We start from the raw sequence: 11948 nt of genomic DNA on the forward strand, positions 1-11948 counted from the left end.
GGTTCTTGACGTTTTAAAATTTGCTGTTATAAATTGCACAATTAAGGAATCTTAATAAGTGTTGTACTTTTAATTATTTCACTAAAAATAGTTTCACCTTTCAGCAAAGGAAAATGACAAAAACTATTTTCTTTTGCTTGCCTGTAGAAATGGGAAAGCCTTGTTTGAAAAGATTTACATGCATTTATATTTCATATGTAAGCACCCATTGCAATAGCAATTATAAAAAAAACATGAAATCTGTCTTCCACTCTTCATTAGAAATATTGGTAACAAGGTCACAGTCAATGTCCTTCAAGTAACATAACAATTTCTTATTTGAGATTTTATATCTCATTTGCCTTTCCCAAGCAAAGCTAGCGATACATTGGATTATTTTGTTCATAATTCGGAACTACGCGTGGTCAACACCCATATAAGTTTCATGCCTATAATAAGCATAATCTTCGTTTACTTAAAACTTCTTATAATGAGACAATTTCAATAATTTATATAGATATTATTTTTAATATTTGCATTTTTATATGTATATACTGTGGGCACACCTGATTTCTATAGGTGTCGGCGGGCCGCATAAAACACTTCGGCGGACCGCATGTGGCCCGCGGGCTGTAATTTGCCCACCCCTGGACTAGAGTAACACCTTTAGTAAAATCACTAAATTTAGAAAGCCTTCAGGATAGAAGACTTAAAAGTAAAGTAGCAATTATACATAAAACACTGAACCATAATCTTCAAATACAAAAACAAAATTTAATAAAATACTCTGAAAGACACAAAGATAAAGGCACACTCTTCATCCCGTATGCTAGGACACATTTGTACAAATACTTCTTCTTCCCTAGTGCTATTAGAGCATGGAATGGGTTGCCAGAGCTAGCCAGGAAAACCAGTGACTTGGCAGAATTTAAGTCATTGGTTAATATGCATGACTGAATGCATGACGCGTAGGACGTAATCATCTTCTTTCTTGAAGTAACGTCTGTATTATATAAGATAAGATAAGAAAGAAATAGTACCGTATTTCGACTGGTCACGAATACCAAAGGGGATCAACATATTTGTCCCTGCTGCCCTCGTGCAAAACTTAGTTCTATACCTTCTCCTCGAGCCCCACCCGTTATTGCTGCAAGCGAGATCATTGAGTGGTTTATTTTCAATGTATGCTGCACGGCTTCAAAACAGAGTTGTTGTTTTTTGTTTAGTTTTTTAGTTGGTTTTTTTACATAACCATCTGTTCCTCAAAGATATTTTCATTTTTTTTTTACATAACCATCTGTTCCTCAAAGATATTTTCATTTTTTTTTTACATAACCATCTGTTTCTCAAAGATATTTTCATTTTTTTTTACATAACCATCTGTTTCTCAAAGATATTTTCATTTTTTTTTTACATAACCATCTGTTCCTCAAAGATATTTTCATTTTTTTTTTACATAACCATCTGTTCCTCCAAGATATTTTCATTTTTTTTTTTACATAACCATCTGTTCCTCAAAGATATTTTCATTTTTTTTACATAACCATCTGTTCCTCAAAGATATTTTCATTTTTTTGTTTAATTCTAGTTTTAAACTGTTTTGTTTTTTTTACTGTAAAGACTTTTACTTTTAATATTTTACTTTTAATGTGGATTACGTAATCATCAACTTGATCGTTGCTTGACCTGCGTCTCGTGGTCATCTAGTCAAACTTCCCCACAACTTCTGGTCAGAAACATTAGTCTATCGTTTTGGCGATGCCGATTTCGGCATTTTGACATATAATGTAAATTAAATAAAATAGTCTTTGAAAAGATGAATACATGATTTTGTTGTGTATGTGTATATCTGTTACATTTATGTGTATTTTTATGTGTAAACTTTTTCCTATAAGATTTAGAATTTTAGTTTATTGAGCCATTATATGGTCAGTTCATGTCAAAATTATTTCTCTTATGAGGAGTTTAATATTCGTCATTAAGAATTCATGAAGAGGCTTCCAAGCATTCCTGGTACAGCATCTCAAAACAAATAGTAACGAAATCTACAGAAATTTATATGCAATTGATACTGAATCAAGGGCAATGACTCGATTTAAAAAGTAAAGCTTTGTGGAGTGGAAAATTTATAGAGTTCAAAAGCAAGTTGGAAGTGTTGAAGGTCCAGAAATGAGAAATGTATGTACGAAACGCAACACAAGTGGACAGATTTAAAAGGAATGCCTAGAGTTTATTCGGCGCATGGAATAATCTTCCAGATTTCTATACAGTGTGGTGAAGAAGTAAGCATTCGGAATGCTGACTACCTTTTGATGGACATATTCGTGCGAGCTAACATTCTCTTGCAGGAATAGAATTAAAAGAAAAATATGAAGCCAACTAACAAAGGAAAATTTAGAGACGTGTTTCAAACTAAAAACAAGTTATGAGCCAAATTTATCCAAACTTTATAAAACCTTGCAAAGCCATCGCTCCCATTGAATTTGTTTGCTCAATCCTATACTCTTAAGCGAGCAATTCTTGTATGTATGTATATATATTTATATTTATATATATATATATATATAAATTTTTTTTCGAAAACAGCTCTAACGATTTTCTTTAAAAGTTCACGGTATGTGCATAATAGTGAGAAAAAAATTCTCAACTCATTGGCCACATCGGGAAAACTCGAGGTCGACCGTTATATCGGTTTGAAACTGGCTCATTATCGAAAAATTAATTTTGGCTAGAATGTTTTATGAATGAAATTTTCTGTATGACGTCAATGGGAAAAAAAACTTGACACCGCTTACGTCACTAGGCTCACAGCAGTACACTAAGACATTTCTTCGCAAACAAGAAAAAGTTTTAATGAATCAATTGGCGTAATTAAACATTTGCGCACCATCTTATTGTACATTGATCAAGCTTATCTATGCCTTACTTGCACAACCAGGGCCGGCCCTAACATTTGCGGGCCCTATGTGAAATGGATTGCGCGCGGACCAGTAAGGGTAGGGATAAGGTTAATAAGTGAAAATAAAGATTTTGTATTAGAAAATAAATTCGTATTTGCATTAAAATTTTATTAAATAAAAGCTAACCATGCCGTTTTTTTATATCACGCGTAGGACTGGCGTTTACCATATTAATTGAAACCCCAAAATGATAATTTTGTCTTTTTAATGACATTTTTATGAGTTTCAGATTTCCATGAGCTCCTTGAAAACAAGGAGACCACGGGAACCTTATTATAAATTATAATGATTTAATTTAATAATTTACACCTAGAATTAGCGCGGGGCTTTTGAACCTTCGGTGTCAGCTGCGGCAGCATAGACCTAAGGCTGGCCCTAATGATATCCAGCTCGCGGTCAACGAATTTTCATCACGCTGCTGCTTTTTTTGGTTAACCTAAAAACCTCGGTAAAACAGAAGTCATGTTCCAGAAGTCACGCAATAAAACTTACTCAGCCCAAAGATCACCGCGCATAGACATCCCTTAAAGTGGTAGATAACTTCACATTATCTGGGAAGCATAGTATCAAATGACGCATTGCTTTAAAGAGAGGTTGATATGTGATCAGGGATAGTCGTGCTTTTGGATGCCTCCAAACGAGAGTGTGGCGAAATAAATCGCTCCGCCTATCTACAAAAATCAGTGTCAACCAGTGATTCTCTCAACCCCTCTATGTGGATCTGAGACATGAGTACTTTATAGAAAGCAACTAAAACTTCTTGAACGACTTCACCAAAGACCGCAATACAAACAGCGATATTCTTGCAAAATGGTATGAACTTCTTATAATGAGACAGTCACGCTTTGCAGGGCACTTATTCCGTATGGGGGACGAAGATATTTTAGGCAATGTTTTTTTTTTTTAGTAAGCTGAATGGTTATCGGAGTAACAGAGATGCCTCACAATAACGCTTTCTTTAGAATACTAACGCGATGTTTTTAAGTCTCTTAAGAAAAAATGCGCGATTTTAATTTGTTACTAGGTAAACGTTTTACACTATAACGTAAAGATTGTGCATTTTGATGATTCTTACTAAAGCCATAATAATAAGGCTTGTCATCGAGACCGAAGATTAGTGAGGAATACAGTATTTCCCGTGGCTGCGCAGCCCCAGCTGTGACCTACATATTTTGCTACATCCAGGGCAAGCATAACCATTGTCCGCAGGTGGTCGATTTAGATTTTCTTTTCGCCGTCTGCGTTTGTCCTCGGCAGCAGATTTTCTTTTGGTCTCAAATGTGTATCCCGCGGCCTTCGTGAGTGACCTCCAGCTGTCTCGTTCGGAGGCCGCATACAACCAGGTGCTCTCTTCTATGTCAGCCAAGGAAAATTGACGCCTAAGCTGGTCTTTGAAGCGTTTCCCTGGGGTGCCTCTGTTACGTCGATCACCTTTTAGCTCACCAAAAAAAAAGACTGCCTTTGGCATACGTACGTCTCACGTACGGGATACGTGCCCTACCCAGTGCAACTGTCGGACCATAAGAAGTCCCTCTATACTGTCCATACCGGCGTTGGCAAGGACATCGCTGTTTGAAGTGCGGTCCTGCCACCGTATGTCCATGATGGAGCGCAAGCATCTTTGGTAAAAGCACTCAAGAAGTCGTAGTTGTTTTCTGTATAGTGTCCATGTCTCAGAGCCATAATGAATATATTAATTGCAATATTAAATGTCAGAAAGTAACCATTTTAGAAGTTACACTGCAAAGACTTTCTTCCAAGCCTATAATAGCCCAATAGTTTTACGCAAAAGAAGCAATGTAAAACGTTAAGGCGTGAGCTGTGGTTTTCTATAGGCCTACTGTTGGGGGGACTTTCTATTCTAATCGCCATGTACAATTACATTGAGAACTGACAGAACGAAAGAGCAACTCTTCGGATTGAGTCTTTACCCGGTCGTTCGTTTTCGTAATTACAACAATATTCCCAAAATGACTTCGGGTATATATCCTTCCTTAACAAATTATTCATCCGAGCGAGGCTCGGTCACCTGATATTTGTTTGTTATTGAAGAATAAATAGATTTGTTGTTTTTTTCATTAACAAAATTATGTGAGTACTATTTATAGTTGGCAAGAAAAAACTTTTGTGGCTCTTTAAAAACTTTGAAATTTTGTAAACTGTATTTTTTGGCTCTTCCGACTCGGAAGGTTGCCGACCCCTGGCCTATTGGAAAAACAACAACAACTTAATACTTAGTACGTCATCGCCAAACTTTCTGGAAGCTGGTTGGCCGAAATATCTGTACAAGCACATCAACTGGTTCAATACAGGCTAGGTTACAGTACCAAACCAGAAATCTCTCGCATACACCTTCAACACCTTTTTTTTTTCATTGCAGTCTAAATTAACAGTATATTTAATGTATAAATGTCTATTCTTTTTATACTGTAATGCGATATAATAGTGATGTATGACACTTTTAAAAATTACTAAACATTTAATGATTTTTTAAAAGGAACAGCATGTAAAAGTTATTAATGAAAAGGGAAATGGTTATCTAAAGGTTTTAAGTGTTTGGGGATGTCCTGTGACACTGTTCATATCCAAAAATAGTGTACGTATATGAAATTAAATACCGCGAAAATCTGACCTTCGCGTGCGGTCTTAGAACATATCACCAGCAAAAGTCAAGTAAGCAAAACCCTAACTTCTTATTGTACGAATATCATCTCCCCACCCCTTCCCCAATATTCAAAGAATAATAGAATCATTAGAATTTAAATAAAATATGTAAGTAATTTTTTAAATTATTAAACCAAAAATTAAAAAAAAGGAATCTTGCTGTAATGATTTGTCCACCCCTTACATTCGGCCGCCTGCGTGCGATGCACACATTGCACAATAGGTAGCGGCGGCCCTGGGTACAGTGCAATTCAACGGTGCCAGCTCCGAAAGTTTCAGCATAAACAGTGGAGTCAAACAAGGATGTGTCCTGGCCCCAACCCTCTTTGGAATACCATTTTCACTGCTAATCCACAACACATTTGACAAATCCACCGAAGGCATCTATCTCCATTCCAGATTTGATGGCAAACTCCTAAATATTGCCAGACTGAGGGCCAAAACTAAAATCAGAACCACCCTCGTAAGAGATATGTTATTCGCGGATGACGCAGCGGTAGTGGCACACACACACAAGAGGAACTTCAGTCACTAATATCCCGCTTCTCTCAGGCCTGTAAAGAATATGGCTTAACTATTAGCACGAAGAAAACAAATGTTATGGGACCACCTGCTACAGCACCACCCTCCATCCTCATAGACGATAACAAGCTGGACGCCGTAAATGAATTCTGCTATTTGGGATCCACAATTCAAGATGATGTGTCTCTAGAAGAGGAGATAAAAAAAACACATAGGGAAGGCTGCCTCGACGTTCGCTAGACTCAGACCAAGAGTTTGGGAACACCAGAAGCTCACTACAGTGACCAAAATGGAAGTCTACAAGGCATGCGTTATGAGTACACTGCTGTATGGCAGTGAATCATGGACCACCTACGCAAAGCAAGAGAGAAAACTAAACTCATTCCATCTGCCATGTCTCCATAGGATCTTGAAAATCACATGGAAAGAAAAAGTGCAATACTGAGATCCTTGCTCGAGCAGGTATTCCCAGCATCTTTACAGCCCTGAGACAACGCCACTTGCGCTGGCTTGGACATGTTCGCCGGATGGAGGTCAATCGCATCCCGATAGTCATCCTCTACGGACAACTCGCAAATGGCTCAAGAAAAACTGGTCGCCCCCACCTCCGCTACATAGATGTAATAAAACGGGACCTCAAATCAGTGAACATCAATACTGACCATTGAGAAGACTTAGCTCTAGACCGCACCAGATGGAGAGAGATAGTGACCAAGAAAGCTATGGACAGTGAAAGAACATGGGTCTCAGCTCAGGAAGAGAAACGTACAATACGAAAAATTTTGACAGCTCCTCTACCACCGAAGCAAAAGCCACCTTAACCTGCGATATTTGTGGACGGGAGTGTCTCTCCAAATTAGGGCTCCACAGTCACATGAGGAAGTGTGTGAGATGAACCATAGTCGTTATACGACTGAAGGAGGCCAACATAAAAAAAAAAAAAAGCAATTTTTCATAATTGCATTTATGTTACTACAAAGGTTATAAATGACTCTTTCATATACAATTTTCTCAAATAGTAGTTCAAAATTGTCGATGTTTAAATACGAAATATACGGTTTGGATTGGTTGCTTCCACCTACGTGTTTTTATTGTTAACTGTTAAACGATGATAGCCTCTTAGAATCGACAGGTCATTAGATACTGTCGTTACCTAAACTGAACGGTATTTCGAAACCGATAATTTAAGCCTATGTTGAGACCTTAAATCGTAATTTGTATCATAAAGATACTCGGAAAATATTGAGTAACAAGTCCTAATTTATAAGAACTGATTTGGTTTTCGAAGTTCGTGACAATAAAATCTCCGATCGCGGGGCCCCCTCAGGCGCGGGGACTTTACGGTCATTGTTAAACATTATGCTACTCTGCTAACCTTATTCAAACATCTACTACCGTCTAAAATATTATAGAACCTAAACCAAAAATGTATGTCACCGCCACCTTAGTCATTTATTGGTTAAGCTTTTTTTTTTCATTAATTTTTAATCTCAATCCCAGATTTTCTTGGCTTTACAAAAGTTGAGTCCCTATGCATGGTCTGTATGGCTTTATTTTCTGTTGGTCTTTGTTTATGTTCTGTTACATTTTTATGTTCTATCGCGTCTTTAGATTCTGTCGCGTCTTTATGCTCTGTCGAGTCTTTAGATTCTGTTACATCTTTATGTTCTGACGCGTCTTTATGTTCTGTCGCGACTTTAGATTCTGTTCTGTTACGTCTCTATACTCTGCTCCGTCTTAGTTTATGTCCGTGTTTATATTCTGGGTTTCGACTTTAGGTTGTGTTGCGTCATTGTGTTCTGTTCCGTCTTTATGTTCTTTGTGTCTTTGCTTATGTTCTGTAATTCTGTTGCGTCTATGTTCTGTCCCGTAGACATGTAGTAAACCCTATGTGTAAGCATCACACGGCACAATCATTGACCTAATTGTGTTACAAAAGCAGAAGTGAACAATATTGATACAAAGTGGCATTTGGACTTTTGGTAAAATGTAGGCTATCTTGTCTCTTTAAAAAGGACCAAATATAAAGAAGGTTTATTTTGTAACGAAAGAAATTTCAATTTTTTTTTTCTGGTCCTGTGTACTTATATAGGTCGATATTTTGTACACCACGATAGATTGAAATTAATGTTTGAAACTTTTTTTTTATGAAACAGAGAAAAATAAACAACAGTAAAAAAACAAAAACAAATCAAACCAAAACCAAATAGAAAATATAAGTTGTCGATATATTATTTTATAAAATGTTCTCAATCTTATTATAAATAATTGTGTCATACGAATAGAAAAGAAATGTTGAAAACATGAGTTATGGTTATTAACAGTAACACAAAGAAATACGTTGACGTTGTTTGACATATCTTTCAGTCTACAGTAGAAATAACTTTGATGTGTGAACATTGTCTTCAGTCGTCAGGCTGTAACGATGAATATAGTGTTTAATGATTCGTTTTAGATCTAGATTTCTTAGTAAAAGAACCAATTCCTTTCTTTTTAGGTCTTGTCGGACCTGGGGGGAGAGCTATAACTGACGTGCGGTGATCCCAGCCGTTCTTCATATTGACTACGATTGTATCGAAGAATACCTCCCAAGCCATCTGGTTAGCCCGAGACCATTTCAGTTTGGAGTACTTTTTGATCTCTCGGATGTAGCAGTCAACATAGCACCGCATAAACCGCTCCTGGATCTTGATGTGCACCGAGCCTTCGTCGACAGCGATCATGGCGAACGCATGCGCGTCGTCCATCCGCATCACACACTTGTCTACAACACTGGCAACCTGCTGAGAGTGGGTTCGAATCATCTCCTTGTCGGTCAGGTGCTTCATCCTGGCATCTCTGTAGATGGTGAAGATGTCCTTGATCTCGGGATAGATGGAATACATCTCCAGCGCGGCCTCCATCCCTATGTCTTCCTCTCTCTTGCCGTTTCTGAAGTTGAGCCAGCTGTTGAGTATGAAGAGTTTATCCTTGTGACTCAGTTGTCTCTGCTGTGGCATAGTTGGCCAGCAACAACTGAGCATTGCTGCAATAGTCTACTCGCTAAGAGTCCCTTATATATTAAAGCTGCTGCTACTGATGGGGCGATGTTCGAATAAAAATGTTCATAATGTGAAGCAAGACATTGAGACTGTCGCTACAGCTCGTTAGATAAAGTCTTAGTCCGTACACCTGGGGACTAACAACAGAAGTTTCACAAGATGTAAGAAGCACATGAAATAATGTTTTTGTTTTATGCTGAGTCCAAAATAGATCTACCTAGTATGTTGACTATAGATGCTTATAGATAGATCAGACGTTACCATGAACATATAATAAACATTCTGTTCTTAGATCTGCGCAGTCTATGGAGTTACAACTTTTGGACAATATTTCCTTTTGCCTTTTAAGTTTGATAGACTATTTATTAAAGAATACCTTTATCTCTCAAAGTCATAGAAACAAAATATTTATAAACGATCGATAGTGAATTTGCCAAAAAAACATGGATGCTTCCAGTGAATGTGCTTTGCGGTGCAAATGCACTGGCCTAATTCAGCGTCTATTTGCATGTTTTAAAAATGAAATTAAAAATCTTGAATCTTTCGACACGCCAGGTCGTATACGTAAACTCATCAAACTGTCATATCTAAACATTGAGAACATCAATACTGCCTCTGTTTCAAGATATTTAATTTGAAATACAAATTCTCTGTTTTGAAAAAGTTGACACTAGTTGTCATTTATAATAATAATTAATAATAATAATAAAGGGATTACAGTGAATTTTGTTTCTCTTTAACGAAACTCAACCCTGGCAGTGCCAGAAAATGAATATCCGTTCGTTTCTAACATAATAATAATAATGTTCAGCTTTATCAGAATATGCCCACCAAGGCAGCCATAACCAAGTTGCAAAATTAATACACCAACGCCTGGCTTTGAAACATAATTTGATTAATAAAAATACTCCTCCTTATTACAAATACTCGCCACAAGAGGTTCCGAGTCTACTGATCACTTATTATACTGGGATAGGCCTATTTTCTGACAAAACGGTGAATTTTAATCGTCCAGGTCTGCTGTTTATTGACAACAAAGAAAAAACGGCTACAATCACCGTACCACTATCCCATAATAAGGAAAACAAAAATGGAAAAACAAAGAAAATATGTGAGCCGTTGTTATATCAACTGAGGGGATAATGACAACTGACTTCACAGATACCTTCAAGGCCCTTAACACCTGCCACATCACCAAAAAATATCTCAGTGGACACTGTTAAAGTAAAGGAACTACAATAAATTTTGCTTCTCTCTAATGAAGTTTGACCCTGACAGTGCCAGAGATAAATATTAGTTCGTTTTTAACATAATAATAATAATATTGTTAATGTCTTCGAGATTAATGAGCAGCGCACCATAAAGAAGACCGGTTACACCGATCACCTTTCAGCTCACCAAAAAAGATTGCTTTTGGCATACGGTCGTGTCCGATACGGAACACGTGCCCGCAGTCGTAGCTGTCAAACTATAAGCAGTCCCTCCAGCATTCGCAAGAACATCGCTTTTTGTAATGCGGTCTTGCCATCGTGTGTCCATTATTGAACGCAGTGCTTAATTAACTGATTTTGAAAAGTGCCCAATAAATCCAATTAAGCCTAAACATTAAGGAATAACGATGAAATTGTGTTGTCATTCAGTGGGAGAATAATTGATGAGTAAGCTGGGACTTTGGTGACAACCATCTGGCTTAGAGCGTCTCCAAATGAGAGAATGACGTAGGCCATAGGGTTTCTCCGGCTACCAATAAAAATCCATGTCTATAAAACAATGGTTCTTAATACATTTTTTGTATGGCTCTGAAACCTGGGTAATCTAAAAGAGGCGTCTATGACTCTTCGAAGGCTTCCATCAAAGATTCCTGCGCTTCATAATGGGTATATGCTGGCAAGACTTTTACCTTACAAGACTTAATATACCTTACAAACAATGTTCTGCTGGTAGCCGGTGTGGTCTATTTACTGTTCGACATTTGTGATGGGATGACAGCATTCCAAATGCGCCTTTTTTTTTTTTTCTAGTTTAAAATTGAACGGAGCAAGTAACAGATGGGCTCCCAGAAGAGCTTGATAGATCAACCCTGTCGTCCATTTGCCCCCACCCCCTTTTTTTTCTGCCTAGCATAGAGGAAAGCAAATGTCAGCAAATGGTTTCTGAGAGAGACAGCTGGAGAAGTCTCACAAAGGTCGCGAAACACACAAAGGAGACCCAAAGAAAAAAAACTTGCCGAAGACAGGCGCAGACAGCTGTAAGAGAAATAAAATAGAACGCAATGGCTTTTTCGGCCTCCGATGTGTCAAAATATACAAGTCGCTAATTAATCATGAAACTCAAAAACAAAAATTGTTTCATTGCCAGGTTGAGGTTAGGAGATTTTTATTCCTATTAGGTTATTGGCCCAGTTCTTAGTGGGTACTGTGCCTCAGCTTGGGAAAATAAATTATTTCTTTCCACTTTTGGGCGTCAGCAGTGATTGTATTATCTTTTTATCTTATATCATGTGTCAATCTAATCATGCAATTTAATCAATGACTTAAACTCTGCTAAGTCGTTGGTTTTCCTGGGTAATTCAGGCAACCCATTCCATTCTCGTATATGGCACTAGGGAAGAAGGAGCACTTACACGAATTTGTTCTAGCGTAGGCCTATGGAATAAGAAATGTGCCTCTATCTTTGTGTGTTTTTTTTTTTCTATTTGTAAATTATGGTTCAGTGTTTTATGCATTATAGCTACTTTACTTTTTATTCTTCTGTCCTGAAGGGTCTCTAATTTAGTTTAGTG

At 37.4% G+C, this 11948-nt stretch overlaps 1 protein-coding gene across 1 annotated transcript; it reads right to left on the reverse strand.

The window, feature by feature from the left end:
* Positions 1–8563: 8563 nt before the first annotated feature.
* LOC106067556 (uncharacterized) lies at positions 8564–9124 on the reverse strand. The gene has a single exon (XM_013226751.1). The coding sequence runs from the start codon at positions 9122–9124 to the stop codon at positions 8564–8566; it is 561 nt and encodes a 186-aa protein (XP_013082205.1).
* Positions 9125–11948: the final 2824 nt, after the last annotated feature.

Source organism: Biomphalaria glabrata, chromosome 1 (genome assembly GCF_947242115.1).
Source record: "Biomphalaria glabrata chromosome 1, xgBioGlab47.1, whole genome shotgun sequence".
Lineage (NCBI taxonomy): Eukaryota > Metazoa > Mollusca > Gastropoda > Planorbidae > Biomphalaria > Biomphalaria glabrata.

What these genes read in the sequence shown, in the direction of transcription:
- LOC106067556 (XM_013226751.1), bottom strand. Translation starts at nt 9,124, where the DNA reads ATGCCACAGCAGAGACAACTGAGTCACAAGGATAAACTCTTCATACTC.